The 15,349-nt window shown below is 40.9% G+C and overlaps 1 protein-coding gene across 4 annotated transcripts in view; it reads left to right on the top strand.

Moving 5' to 3' along the window:
* GRM7 (glutamate metabotropic receptor 7) overlaps nt 1-11,602 on the top strand; it is an 817,821-nt gene extending 806,219 nt beyond the window's left edge. The window contains exons 10-14 of one of the 4 annotated variants that reach the window (XR_009543110.1): nt 4,763-4,854; nt 7,554-7,700; nt 7,786-9,296; nt 9,403-9,522; nt 11,537-11,602. Coding sequence is in view for 2 of the 4 variants with exons in the window: in XM_060163876.1 (XP_060019859.1) it covers nt 4,672-4,703 (32 nt within the window). In the remaining 2 variants the exon portion in view is untranslated. Of the gene's footprint in view, nt 1-3,529; nt 4,085-4,671; nt 4,704-4,762; nt 4,855-7,553; nt 9,297-9,402; nt 9,523-11,536 lie in introns of those variants that run through there. The other 3 variants (XR_009543109.1, XM_060163876.1, XM_060163875.1) reach the window with 3 other exon arrangements.
* The last annotated feature ends 3,747 nt before the right edge of the window (nt 11,603-15,349 follow it).

Genomic DNA, 15,349 nt, shown 5'->3' with positions numbered 1-15,349 from the left:
TTAGCGTGTTCATGATACTTCCTGTTTTAAACTAGAGGAGGTTTCAGGTTGGCCATTAAGTCATTCAAGACTTACTGTTCAGTTATGAGCTGATTTTGTTGTAGCCAAAGGTTTACTGCCAAGCAGAAAGTAGTTCTTATTCTAAATACTCTGACGTAATTCTTTATGCTCTACAACTGAGATCTTTAAAAACCAGGAGACAACTGAGTTTAACCCTGACAACTATTGTACAACGATCCATGATCTTGGCCCAATCCATTTCTAAATAGTTGGCTGAATGACTACGGTGAAAGCTGGAGAGTCTGTGGACAAGGAAACAAAGGCCCATTAACAACATCATGGGCTTCACGTTGACGTTTTAATAGGAGAGATCCTGGGACAGGTGAGAGGAGGGAGAAACAATGGATGGTCAGGCTCTGTTCTTGCGTCTTCAGAAAAAAATGGTCAATTCCAAGGAAAGGGAATAGATAGAGAATTGCTGTGTTATTCAATGTGGTGTAGGAAGAGGCTTCGGGTTGAGACAGACCTGGGTTCAAATCCAAGCCACTCCACTTACCAGCGGTGTGGCTTTGAGAATTACTGAGGTTTTCTGAAGTTCAGCATTCTCATGGATAAAATGGAGATGATAATATCTATGTCACAAGTGCGGCATCAAATCTCATACATCTAAAAAAACAGTATGTCAATTACATGTTAGTGTTCTTCCATTTCTGTAAAGGTGAAAAAGCCCACATTTCAGTGTGACTGGTTACACAGACGTGATGGTGACGTTAAAGGCATACCAAACACCACAAGGTAGATGGAACTGGCCAATAAAAATATTTCCATGAACATTTTTATGCATCTATTTATATGTATCCTGTATTGATAAATGTACCTGCACTGTTACACTTTTGTAGCATTTTATTCTAGGACCCCTTGCCAGATTTTTCATAAAACCCTCACCCTGAAGATGTTCCAACAGCAGTTTTACATTTATATCTGTATACACACACACACACACGTCCAAAATCAATAAGCAGAAAATATGGTCAAAAGTCTACATGTATTGAAAATTAATGACCAAATTAGGAGTTTTGAAGTTGGATAATTAATCTAACACTATGCTACTTAGAAATAACTAGCTTTTTAAACAACATTTTAACTGTTGTTAACAGTTCTGTCCTTGTGGAGGTTCTGTCCTTGTGGAGGCTATGTGGGGTATGATCGTGGCTGTTAAAATGCTAATACTAACACTGACACTAATAATAACAAAAACCCATCAGCTACCCTTTGAAATAGGCAGTAAACAGAATGCTTTGGGTGGAAGATCTCTTACTCCTCATGGTAACTCTGTAGACTGGTGATCATTATTCTCCTTTTACTGAAGAATCCTAGGCGTAGGGAGATCAAGGGATATTACCGAAGTCCCACACTAGTTAGCAGCAGAGCTTGGTCCGAAACCCAGGTCTGACTCCCAAACCCATGCTTGTTGCTCTTTGCTGCTCTGTTTCTCAGAACATCGGTGACATGTCGTAATTCTAATGCAGAAATTACTCTTTTGGCTTCTTCATTTGGTAATACAGCTTGCATATACAGAATCTAATGATGTGTGGCGGTGGACTCTTTGGTTAAATGTGCTGTGAAATGCATTCCTGCTTGCTGTGTTGTCTGCAAAGACAGGAGTAACCTGAGCTCAAAGAAGGCTGCCCAGGTAGAGGCCTCATCTTACTAACTCAAAAATCCAAGTATCTTATGACCTGTGTCAGTCACGACAATTATTCCATTTGGAATTCATTTGCTGCCTTTCTCTTGAAAAAGTTTTGTTGGGTTTTGTCACTGTTGATGTGTTGGTGTCTACACAGAACAAAGAATAAATAAATAGTTCAGGGGGAAAAAAATGAAACCAAAAAGAGCCTTTGTCTTATAGCCAATCCAAAAGATTCTTTGAAATTATTTTAGTTGTTTTGGTTTTGTGTAGACACTCCCTAAAACTAATCGTCAATAATTTGCCCAGATATTTGCTGAATTATAGGAGGAGATTCATGTACCTCCAAACATTGGGGTTTCTGATGACCCAGCTCCCAAAGGTCCCTGAGAGGAATCAAAAGACCTTCTCTGCACAAAATCTGTCCAGTAGAATTTTCTGCAATGAATGGAAATGTTCTCTGTTTGTGCTGTCCAGTATAGAAACCGCTAGTCACCTGTGGCAATTCAGAACTTGAACCATGGCTACTTAACTGATGAAATACACTTGAAACTTTTAGTTCATTTTAAATAAATATGAATAGCCATCCATGGCTGTGACTATTCCATTGGAGAGCACAGCCAGAGACCTTAAGGGCAAGGATTTCACTCTGGGACGCTCAGTCTCAGCCCATATTTGAAATACCTCCCAAGGTTTTAGCAATGATGCTGATCTGGGACAAAGTCAACTGAATGGAATGAAATTACTGAGGTGAGACAAAAATGCAAACCTATAGCTATTTTAAACGATCCCTAAGGAGCCACTAATATGGAAATAGTGATATCATAGATAGCAGTTATATCTGGAAAACCAGTCCTTGGTAATGCAAAAGTGAATGTATAAAAAGGACAGTAGTGAAAATTCAATTAATGAAAACAGACATGACTGTTTTGATGAGAGAGAACATTATTTTTCTATTCTATTTAATACCAAATATAGCTCAAAGTATGTCAAATTTCTGCACTTTGGTAACAGAGACAAATTATTGGCTGAAATTAAACTGTCTGGTTAAAAAGAAACAAATAAAAGCACAGACCACGTACTTAAGAAAGGAATATGTCTTTCCAAAGGGGAAATTCTGTCTACTATTCTCTGAGGGAGTGTACCTGGGAGAATGTTGAATTTATAGAATGACCTACGAAGTTAATCATGGAACAGAAATGTGCCTTATTGTTTCTCTACACGTTTAGTCTCAATGTATTTCAGTCTTCAGTGTTTTCATTTCTCACAGCTCTGCTCCATCACTGCAGTTTGCTATCTGGTGCATGCTCGCTTCTGCTCATCCAATGGCACACAGCAATTACATGTCCACGTAAAGACGAATTTGCTTGTTGGCTTAATATGGGCAGAAATTAAAACTGCCCCTGCACTGCTTGATTTTTCCCCAAGAAGTTCAGTGTTCCTCTTAGGTTGCCTCTTCACTTCAAATTCCATTGTCTGAAAGAAAAACTTCTTTCTGCGTGGATTCAACAAAAAAGTAAATCTGCTCAAAAATTTTAATGTATCTGTGAACTGCCACCATATTGGACAGTCAGAGTTGGGCCAATGCTTGTTGGTTTCTACACTCAGACTGAAAAACAGCAGGGGCCCTAAGCGTGCAGCTCAGCTACTTACTGTATTTTTATGTATAAAAACAACATTTCTGCTGCTAGAGGATCACAAGTGCCTGACCTAATGTGGATAGCTTTAGATCTGGCCACCATGATGCCTTCTCTAAGAAGAAAGGCACCTCGAGCTCTGGTTCTCGCAGCTGTGTCCTGAATGTGGCATGTTTCCCCCAACTTTCTATTGTTGACTTGGCAGATGTATGTTCGAGGCAAACTTGAAGATGCCAGATCAACAGGAGGACGTGGTTCTTGGCTTATCCGTGGCCACCGAGACCTTTTTCCCGTTGGATGAATAGTATTAACCGAGGCAGCACAGCTTTATTGGGATGGTGGGTAAGGACCGTTCCCTTCCTCACCTGGACTAGTCACAACCAGAAGATGCTCTGTGAACTATCCTCTGGTCAGATGCTTTCCTGACCTGTAAAGGATTGCAGTGCACGGAGGATGAGCAGCCCTAAGCTACCAGGTTCTAAACCACCATCCACTTTTGGAGCCAATGCCCCCAGGCAGTGCAGAGAAACTGCTCAAGTACCCTGACCGGTTACAGATAATTTACTCTGGAACTGCCTAGCAATTAGAGATGGCAGGCAGGTGGACAGCGTGGGATTCACCGCCTTTTTGGATATGGGGCCATATGACTGATAAACTGACCCTGAGAGAGAGGCTGGACACACACTGTGCAAAAGACTAGCTTAAGACAATGTGCATATTGCTATGAAGCACGTTTTAAAAGAATGACCATTTATACCTAAAATAATCAAAAATAAGATTTTTTAACTATATGTTTGTATTCTGGTGCTGTTTTTTAATTACCAGTTTGCATATATTGTAAAGAAAATATATAAATAAAAACTTGTGCTGTTCAATTAAACCCCCCAACTGCTAGAAAATGGACGAGGGCACCAAACCCTACACAAGTAACAATGCCTAGAAAATGCTGGAACACGCTCCTATGCTGTGTCACTTTGCTATGGTTTTTTGGTTTTCGTTTTGTTTTGTCTTGCTTCTTCATTTGTTTGGATCCCTGACATTCTCTACATTATTATGTTACTTGTTTCATCTTTCTGGACTCATCATGCAGGTCAGCATGAATGGACTAGGCTGAGAAAAAAATAGGATGGCAACAGGAAGAAAAAAATGCTCTGAGCAGATAGATACATTTTTTGGGGGCTGGTTCCCTCACCTGCTCCAGTTCAAACAAGTAAAACCCAACTGCCTTAAACCAAGAGGCACCCGTACTCCCATGTTCAGAGGTACCTGAATTGTGGTCAACTGGTCTTCCAAAGGCTACTGAACCCAGTGAAAGAGTGGGCATAATGTCTATGGTCTCTATCGCAGCCTCTTCTCCAAAAGGAAAGAAAAAAGAATAAAAAGGAATGTTGTGTGCACTTTTATTTTATACATACCTATATATTTACTTTTCCTGTAGACTGTATACCACCAGTAAGAAAGAGTGTACAAAAGTCTGTTACTTGGTACACTATCCCACCAACAGTATAGCTTTTGCCTGCTTTCCAAAAGGTAAGAAACAATCTACTTTTTATTTATTTGTGTGTTCTTGTCTCCACTGAGAATTAGAAATGTTTCCATGAAAACTGTGCATGATTACCTAGAAATCCATGTATATGAAGAAATGCGTTTTTGAAGATATTTGCTAAGCATAGCGTAAAGGGCTGTTGTGGGTCACGGGCCTGGTTTATTCTCTGGAGAACATGTGACTGGACTGGGCGCGTGCACATTTGTCTTTCCTGAACAAGTAGCCAATAATGGCAAAAGTGGTGCTGGTCAGCCTACTTTAAAGCTCTCAATGGTGAGATTATTTTTAAATGCATGTGTTCAGACTATGATTTGAGAAGGCAATGTGGAAAACTTGAAGGGAGAGAAGGAGGGTGTTTCATAAGCTTAGTAAATACGTTTGTTCTGGTTTATGTTTAAATTAAATACATCCCCAGAAATATATTCATTCAAAAAGCAATGAATGACCCTACCATCTTAAACCCAAAATGGTCATGGTGCCTTCTTTGTGGCAAAGAAATACTAAAGGTTTGCTGGCTGGGCTTGATATTGTGTTGAAGATGATTTGGGACTCATAATTCTGCCTTAGAGAAACAGTGGACCAACTTCACTGATTTGAGAAAGCGGGGAAAGGTTCAGTGAAAGACCTGAAGAGTCTAAAGATAAATTTCAACATTAGGCAAACCCAAGAATTACCAATAAATACCAAGGGTATTCAAACTAACACCTTAGAAGAAATGGTGACTCGTGTGACGTGTGAACGGGGGCATGGGAGTGGGCTGCCATAAGAGTTGTTACTGACTCACCATTGATGCTTATATATCACTTTGAGCTCTCAACTAAAGGATATATGCTATGAAATAATAATAGCAGCAGTAGTAGTAATAGCAGCACCTCCCTGTTTCAGCCTAAGTGATATGACAGGATAGTGAAAAATAACACTTGCTTTGGCAAACGTCCTTGTCCAGCTGGAGTCAGTGCATTTCAAACTGTGGGAAAACAAACAGTAGAAAACATGGAGTAGAGTTATCAAAATCATGGGGTGGCTTTGAAGAAAAGGCCCCCTTTTGTTTTCCTCTAAACCTCCTACTATACTTATAAAATCAATACGAGACTTCTCTCTAGAGAGATTCCATGAAAGATAGCAGAGAGGTCCTATCATGGGAGGGGAGAAATATCGCTTCATAATGTGGGCTAGTCTTCCTCTTTCCTAACATGGAACTTTTTACCAGATCATTTCTATGTTTCTTTCCATCTTTGTTTTTATAATGGTATTCTGAGTACAAATAATATCTCTTTTTTTTTCTTTTTAATCCATTTAAGAACTGTAAGACAGGACAGGAGTACTTCCAAAGAGTAATTACATTTCCCGTTGATTTTACATGGATGCCAGCAACTCAGTCTTCAATTTCAGATGTATTGTTCACATAGCTATTTCCTTTTTCCATATCAACGCGATCTGTCCTAGTTTTTAAATAGGGCATTCTTTTGTCCCAGTGAATATATAACTGTATGCCAGTGAGATTTCAAGTTTTTGCAGGACAAGTGCTTGTCAAAACACTGCAGCTCATCACTTTAATAGTCCTTTTACATGAAACTGCCTGAGAATAAATGAGAAGGAAGTTTCCCTGGGTAAAAATGATAGATTTAATCTCAATCCATTAAAAAATTCTCCCTAGCTCCATTCTCAGTTGGTGCCTTTTGGTTTAAAGAGTGCAAGATGAAAATGTTTTAAGTCAACCTTCCGGTTAAAAAGTACTTTTAGGATGTGCTGCTTAGAAATAAACTTTTTGCTAGGATTGTCTTGTTTCAAAGAGTTTGATTCGGTGCTCTCCTTTTCTGTCAATTTAAAAGTGGCTTCATAAATTAATGATAAACATCTTATATAGCTACTTAAAAATAACTGGGACCGGAAGTTTGTCGAAGTTACAGGTATTCAAAGAGGGGAGTGTATCACCACGTTCAGGTTACAGTGAGACTGGAAAGCTTGGGCGAACAGTGACAGAAGACATTTCATGTTGTTCATTCAAATCCACTTCTGTGTGGTTGTTTTCAGGGCCATGAAACAGTAAAGAAAAATCTATAAATTCCAGAGTGAATTTTTGTACTGCTGTGCTAGTAAAAAAAAAAGGCCACCATGCCCCAATAATGGCAGACAAGAGTGAGCAAATCAAGCATCTGATTTGGGGTGTTTAGAGGAAGCAGGTTCAAATTCAGACAGAACAGAATTTGACCTGGTTCGAAAACGCATTCCATATAATGCCCTCTCCTTTGACAGACACAGGACGTCAGACATTAACTGACTCAGCACTGCCTGCATCTTTTGTCTGAATAGTTCTAAATTTTGAAATCCTGCAGTGTTATCAATCTAATGATATTTATTTTAAATTGCAATTAAGCAAAAAACAAACGAACAAAAACTCACCACACACAGAAACCTCAACTAGTCTGGCATCATCACCAGATCAGGAAACAGGTTACGTTAGGAGGTAAATTTTCAGACCACAGGATGGTTTTTCAGACTGGAGAACTCTGAGTTGAATTCAGCCTTGCAAACATGGGCAGTCCGGAGTCTTATTTTGTCCACGTATATTGTTCTAAGCAAGTAGATTCGTTACGATATTATGGACATTTCACTAACATATTACATGCTGTTGTCAAAAAAAAAAAGAATAATCTCTTGTTTCTTATAATTTCTATAACAGGGTTATCGCACATGTTTAATCTTTTCGGAACTGTGCAATCTAAGTTTTGGTAATGTGTTGCGACTCCCCCTCTTCCTCGACGTTCAAGGCAATAACCCTGAGTTAACTGGAGACTCCCTCAGTTTAAATTCCATTTTAAAACACTCTGTAAGTACAGCTTAGCAAAGAATATATGTTCCCTGACCTTGACAGAGAATCACCTCAGAAATAAATGCAGCTATAAATCTTGCAGGCATATGTCTTTCTGCCTGAGAGCTCTGTGAAGCACCAACATGTCTCTCATCACGGTTGGACCTCAGCATCCTCAAAACCCAATTAATATTTGCCCTCTCTGTTCTGCAACTTTGGTTCGACTTAAAGAATGGGATGAAAGTTCACATGGCTGGGATGTCTACTGGTTCTTAGCATCAAAGGAACAAACACATCATTCTCCGGAGTCCTGAAAACTATGTCAGCTTTTACATTTAAGCCTGGCACTGCACCATCTGGCCAGGATCTATGAAACACAAGAGTATTTTAAGTGGGGTCCATCAAAGAAACGTTTGTCAAGCACCGCTCCCCTGGGTCAGCCCTGAACTGCCTAGGAGTAGGGGGACAGAAGTGGACAGTACCCTCAGGGGACCCCAGATCTAATTGAGGACTCACAGGTAAGCAATTTTAATTCAGAGGGACAGGGGCTCTTAGGAGAGGTAGTAGCAGTGAGTTCCATGTGGAGAGCGTCGCCCCGGGGGGTTTTGTTTGAGCTGCTCTGAAAAGATGAAGGACTCCAGGCAGTGGTAAAGAAAAGACCGGAGGCAGGAAACAAGTAAGCGCAAGGAAGCTTTTGTATTCAGACGAATGTGGTCTGTCCCGGGACTGGAAAGCAGTTCTGTGAGGCTGGAGAATTGTATTTGGAGGCAGATGGTTTCGGGGGATGACACGAGCCTGTGTACGGAGGGACCAAGTTGCCTTTATCTCTGTGCCGTGAGCGCAGGGCCTGCAAATGGGTCTCAGAAAATGTCCGTGGCATGAATGGCGTGTAATATACTTCACGTACCAGAGGCTCCTAGCCTCACCTAGGACGTCATAGGTAACAGTAAATATCTACTTATTTATTAATAATAAGAAGGTATCCAGTCTACAGCCTCAGCAAGCGGAAGTGCAGTCTTCCAGATAAAATCTCTAAAGTCACAAAAGAGGCAATGTTTGATCCTGATGTCACAGTTTTCTAAACCATCTTTTATGGATAACTCTTAAAACGGATGGTCAGCGCTACATCTGCACTTGCGTAAATAACATCTCTTTTGAGGAGCTAACCCCATGGATGAAACCAGCAAAGTTTTTTGCCTATTTATTTCCTTTCATGGACTGCAGAGACCAGTTTTCAGTTACCTTTGGAAATGAATGCTAAGCACTTCTAATTTGGTAAAAACAGAAACATAATAATCAGAAAAAACCATTACATTGATTAAGTGCGTTTTCTCAGACACTGGCATTAAGGACAGATGTTGTGTTTTAGGCCCCCAGTTTCATTTGCATTTGAAAAGAAAACAGCGTGTGTCCTAAACCAGGTCAGTTAATCTCTACAATCTCTCTTCCTCCCAACTACTGTGAATGAGCATCTTCTCAGGACTCAAGAGATGGTGACTCTGGTTTCTGCTACTAAAGACATGTCTCAGCTCCGCAGACTTTTCTTTTCTTTTCTTTTTGGCTGTACAGTGGAACTCGGCTGCATTTTAAATTAGCTTTCTCTAGGAATCAAAGGTAATCATTATTTCTCTTTATAATCCACATGAATATTCTCATTATTTTTTTCTTTTCAAGTTTAAGATTAGTTTTCAATTCCTCTTATATCTCTGCCCTCTTTCAGAGTAACCTCTGGAGACCCCAGCTTGCTCAAAGAGGATTGAGAAAATGACTCCATGCCTGTTCTTGCTGAGCTGACCCAAACACTCAGATGACATGGCAGCAGTCAGCCATCTCACATTCTGTAAGTTGTGGTCCAGGTATCGTTTCTGACCGTGTGCATGCTGTTTTTTCCCTCCGGCCAAGAATAAGAAAAACTGGACCAGGGTCCTAACCCTGGCTCTGATACCCTGGAGAGCATAAGCTTTATCACCTCATGGACTTCTGTGATCTTGAATAAGTCAGGTCCTATCTAACCTTCAGCTTCCTCTTGTGTAAAACAGGAGGAACCTTTCCTTGATGAGATACCGTGGACACTGCATGGCGTCATGTACGTGAAAGCCTTCTTTTATAAAGGGCTGTGCATAGATACGGTAGCACTGTTAGTCCCTGATCATCTCTGTGTTTTATCGTAATTGGCTTTCCTCTTTCCTCTTCTTTCATGGTTACTTTTTTTTTTTTTTACCTACTATGAACCATCAGAGTTGGAAGGAAGGACATCTAGTTTGCCTGTGAAGTCAGGAACCTCTTCTCTAAGTACAACAAGCTCTGTTTTTGAGATGGGTCACTGTGGTCTCTGATGCGTCACTAATAGTCTTGGGCTTGGTGAAATTGACAGAGAAGGCTATCATTCACTCTGCAAGGCTGCTCTAGGACAGCTGGGCTCATACCTCCTGATACATGAACCACTCCCTGTGATTAACTTTGACAGGTGTACTCCAGGCCGACTGGCAAGCTGAAGTGCATTTTAGGTACACATAATAATGCTGGGTGTGTCTTGAGCGACAGAATAACAGCTGATGGGAATAGAGTCCCTCAATCTTTGCTTGTGAAACACACTTGGTTTCCTTGCAAGGCTGGGATATCACAACAAAATCAACTAACAAGATCTCTCACATCTGAATTGATATTTTGAAGTTTGGTATTTCTCAAGCTTATATCAAACACAGCACTGACCCAAAGGGCCAAGCTCATTCATCTCACTCTTCAAAGGACCTAGCATGGTGCTTCACAGCAATTTAACATTAATAACAACAATAATATCAATTATGATGATGGTTATAATTGCACCATATTACGCCTATTGCTAAAGACTTACAAAGTGCTCAGCCACCCACTGAGACAGGTCTTACTGTCCCCACTTAACAGATAAGGAAACTGAGGCTCAGAACAGTGAAGCAACTTCCCAGTGACCCACACACCAATGGGTGGATGCCTGAACTTGGGTTTCCTGGCCAGAGTCCTTTCTAACACACTTTGCTAAAATTGCATGCAGTAGGACAAAATATTTCTGTCTACATAATCTATCTAATGAGCATTTACTGTTCTCATCAGTTGATTGCAGAGGTCTTCAACTTCCTGAAGATGAGAGAGGCCCTTCGGGGCAGATATCATAATCTGTTTTCAGGACTATTTTGGAATAAGATGTGCGCTCTCTCTCTCTCTTTTTTTTCCTTAATGGTACTGTGAATGGTAAGGCTACTTGATGTCATTTTACCTACTACTGGATTCTTTTGGTGGTCTGAAAAAATTAAAGACTATTGTTCCCACCTCAGAGAACATGGCTTTCTAGAGCTAGAAATGTTTAACTCTTGAGAATGCATTGAAATCCACTGAATAACATACTTGGGCAGAGTGCAGCCTGTTCAGAACGAAAAACCACAAGTCATCATATTTTGATGACTCTAAGCAGATTCTACCTCTGTATAAGGTGATCGAGTTTGGCATGGGAACCTAAGCAAAGGAAATTAAACTCTGAAAAGGATCTGCTAGCATGAAAAAAAATGCCACTTTCCTGGCACACAAAGGTGCAAAGCCAGTTCCCACCCCAGCTTTATCACCCGCTCCTTCTCTCTCGGCTTTTGCCACTGCAAAGCTCTACACAGAAGCTGGATGCCAGGGTCATTATCGTCTATGTTAGCTGAAAATCTGATTAAGCTGGCCTCCTGGGGTTAGCATGAAAAACGCTAGATTTTCATTCTAGGAACTTAATTCCTCTTTCCCTCGTTTTTTGTCATGTTTGCAAATTTCATTTGCATTTTAATTTCCCATGATTTGCCACCGTCCAGACTGAGACTTGAGCTGTTGTTTCCACTCAGGTGAAAAGTCCAACCACAGCTGAGCATCTGTACTGGCATACAGTCAGGCGACTGGCCAAAGGCAAGTATCTCCTGCATCCTTTTGAGCATCCCGAGGAAGCTCTGCTATCCCGCCCACCGATTAATTCAATGAACGGAAGAGACTTTGTCCAGTGTCTAGGATGATGTTAGCCCAGGTGGTCCTTATCACATACTAGTACAATGTCCTCTCAATATTCCAAAATAAGGAGAAAGGACAGTAAAGGAGGCTTGAGAGCTTGGCCTATTAGGACCTATCGAGGGGTTTTATTTGGGGAAACATCAATGCCATCAAGTGGGGGAGAGATCCCTACTGCGGAGTACCATGATCTATTACTGAGGAAGCCAGCTTCTCCCTCGGGGCTGGATTCTCAGCGTCTTTTGGATCAAGCAGCAGAGACAGCAGTATTAATGGGGCGCCTACCTAACTCCCGTATAAAGCAAAAGAAATGACAAGAGGGAAGCAGCATAGAGGGGGCTACTATTCATGCCAAGCAGGCAAAATACTGACTCTTTGGAAAAGATCATCTCTGTGCCTCAGTTTCCTCATCTGTAACATATAACTTCAAATGACAGTGATAAGGACTAAATAAAAGTAAAGCACCAGGAACAGAGTTGGCACAGTAGCTGTTCAAATGTAAGCCATTAGCGTTATTCTGCCGCCTAAAATTAACTGGATTTTTCTGTCTGTCTTTCCTCTAGGAAAGAACCTGGAGAATCCAATCTGATCTTCCATGTGATCTCTTGTATCCATTCTCTTTCTGTACCCCATGCAATAAAGTTCGAGAATGTCAAGTAATCCATGTGCCCCTGATTTTTGTCTGGAAAAACCTGCCGGATTTTCAGATTGAAATATCAATCCATCTCCTCTCTTGTCAAGCTATTTAGTATTGATCACTTTTGGAGAAAAGGTGCCTTAAAGCCAAAATTTCACTGCACTATCAGAGGAGCTACCTGGGAAATGACATTCAAATACACGTATAGCTTCATTTCATAGCACAGCACCTATTTCCTGACTTTGGGCATAAATAAACAACACAGTCGCCATTGTGGCGATGTTTACATTGTTATTACTACCGGTTAGTCCCAGATATTTAAGAAAATACCAAGGACCAATTTAAATAACCTAGTTATGGCAGAAAATTTGCCAATATGAAATCTGAAATGCATTTTAGTTTATACTTCTATCTAATTTAAATCTTTTCTTCCCTAACCTGGTGCTCATCGAAATGTCACCTGTATTTAAAACTCTTCCTCAGGGATTCTGATGCACATCCAGGTTTGGGAACTTTTCTTTTTTAATCCTTTCTGATAATCAACACATGCAGTATGGCGTTGGTGTAATGGTGATATGCGATGGTGATTACCTACACAGCAGAGGGTCTTCCAGAATATTAAAAAGACTCATTTAAAAAAAATTATTCAGGTTTATCAGACCAGCAGCATCTACCATGCACCCAGGAAGTCATCTCTGGCTGTCTGCTAGAACAGTAAGAAGCTATTTCAAGGTCATCTCTCAAGAGACTCTTCCAGGCTGGTACTGCGAACTAAATAAAGATGAAGCTAATTGACTGAAGCTCTGTTATTGGAGCGGAAAACACAGCACCATCTTCTGTTAAGGCTGAATCTCCATGACAACACCAGATAAGAAGCTGGGTTAATAGTTTTCTTTCCTGCACTTAGTGGGTCACAGGTCACAGCCTCTGTGGGCAAAGTGAGTTGATACATCCTTAGGCAATCATTTCAAGCTGCTCAGCAGGGCAACTCTGATTTTGTTTAGCCGGAAGTCCTCAGAGAGATTATTTTCAAACTTTTGTTGATGCTTCTCAAGCCTTCTTGCCCAATCAGGAAGGGAAAAGTGTCAGAATAACCATTGCTTCAGTTACCATTGCTGTTAAAAATTCACCGTGATCTTATGAAGAGTCAGCCTAAATGCTAACTCCTACTTTGCCTTGTTCTACGTTGTGATGTGAGCACACTGCTTACTCTCTGTGCATCAGTCTTCTCATCTTCAAAATGGGTATAATATCAGTAACTACCTCGTAGGGTTGTTATTAGGATTAAATTAGTCCATATGTTTAACACAATGCTTGGTTCATAATATAATGGTTGGTAATTAGCTGATATTCTTATTATGAGTATCACCAACTGATCAACAGCTGCTCAGTTCATACAGTAGCCAGTAGCCACATGTGGCTATTTACATTTAAATTAATTCGAATTAAAGAAAATTAAAATTTTGTTCTTCAGTTGCACTGGTCACATTCCAAATGCTCAGTGGGTGCACATAACCCAGTGCCTACCCTACTGGACAGCAAAGATACAGAACACGGAAATGATCACAGAAAGTTCTACTGGACAGCTGAGCCTAGGGAAAACAAAAAGGAGAGTAAGAACTTCCTTTAGAGGAGAGAGAGGTTTTGTTCTCAGCAATCTCCACTGATTGTGAAAACGGTCTCCAGGCTCTCTCTGGGAGCGGTGGGGTCCATTTCTTTGGTAGCATCTAGTCAAGAGTAGTTTACACTGTGGAGTGTGCAATCAATATTGTTAACAACAAACAAAAAAGGCTGTTTTCCAGAAATGGTCCTCTCTCAGTTGGGACGGTTCTCCATTCCTTTCATATACTATTTAGATTGTTCTGTATTGATTCTAAATCGCACAGTTGCACCCAATTCTTGAAAAGCACGCCCGGTGGCAACTTTGTAGTCATCACATGTCTACTGTGTAGCTAGTAGAGAGGATGATTTTCTTAATCGCCACCCAAGGGGAAGCGATGTGCATGTTTGCTTGTCATACCAATGTTGCTCAGCAACAGAAAAACCAAGTTAAATATTCGAAGATGTGAACGCGGGCCTTTGCTCCATCTCAAGGAGCATGTTTCTGGTACTTCTCATCTGTGAATGGTCAACTGCGGAATTCTAGCGTCGGCTGGAAAATTCAGTCCTTTTCCTTAGAGTTAAATTGACATATCTTATTTGTCCTATAGGCCTGGTTAGTCCCTGATATGACTGCCGGGCAGGTGCTTGGTGAATGTTTGAGAGTGAGGGAAAAATACAGGCTCAAAGCAAAAGGTGTCTATCACTTCCAGCAAGCAAAAGTTCTATCTGGATCACGAACAGTTAGTCATGTTATACAGCATCTAAAGGAGTCTCTGCTATCGATTTATATTTTGGGAGAACTTTTACTGTAAAACTAGCAGGGGAGGGGCTTCCCCAGTGGCGCAGCGGTTGGGAGTCCGCCTGCCGATGCAGGGGACACGGGTTCATGCCCCGGTCCGGGAGGATCCCACATGCCGCGGAGCGGCTGGGCCCGTGAGCCATGGCCGCTGAGCCTGCGCGTCCGGAGCCTGTGCTCTGCAACGGGAAAGGCCGCAGCAGTGAGAGGCCCGCATGCCGCAAAAAACAAACAAACAAAAAAAACAAAAAAAAACTAGTAGGTGAAGTTGGGAACGAGAACCAGTGTAATATACTTAACCCCAGACCAGCTCTATCAAACTGGTTGAACACATTATATCTCCAGAGAAACCTCCCCCAGCATCTCCAATTCTCATTCCAGAACTGAAACTGCAGAAGGGCTGCATAGGCAGAGGGAAAGTAAAAACTCTCTCTTCCTATTTTTGAATTTTCTAACTAAAACAAAAACACTGATCATATTGATTACTAGATATCGTCAACAGAGGAGTATCAATGAGTCTATGTTCCAGAAATGCAGAAGAAGATTTTTAAAAATCCACATGATTTTTAAAAATTACACCAACAACTAACAGTTACAAGCAGCTCGCCCTTATATAACATC

Source organism: Lagenorhynchus albirostris, chromosome 10 (genome assembly GCF_949774975.1).
Source record: "Lagenorhynchus albirostris chromosome 10, mLagAlb1.1, whole genome shotgun sequence".
NCBI classification, from domain to species: domain Eukaryota; kingdom Metazoa; phylum Chordata; class Mammalia; order Artiodactyla; family Delphinidae; genus Lagenorhynchus; species Lagenorhynchus albirostris.
Note: the sequence above shows the minus strand (reverse complement) of the source record. Positions and strands in the feature narration are given on the sequence as shown.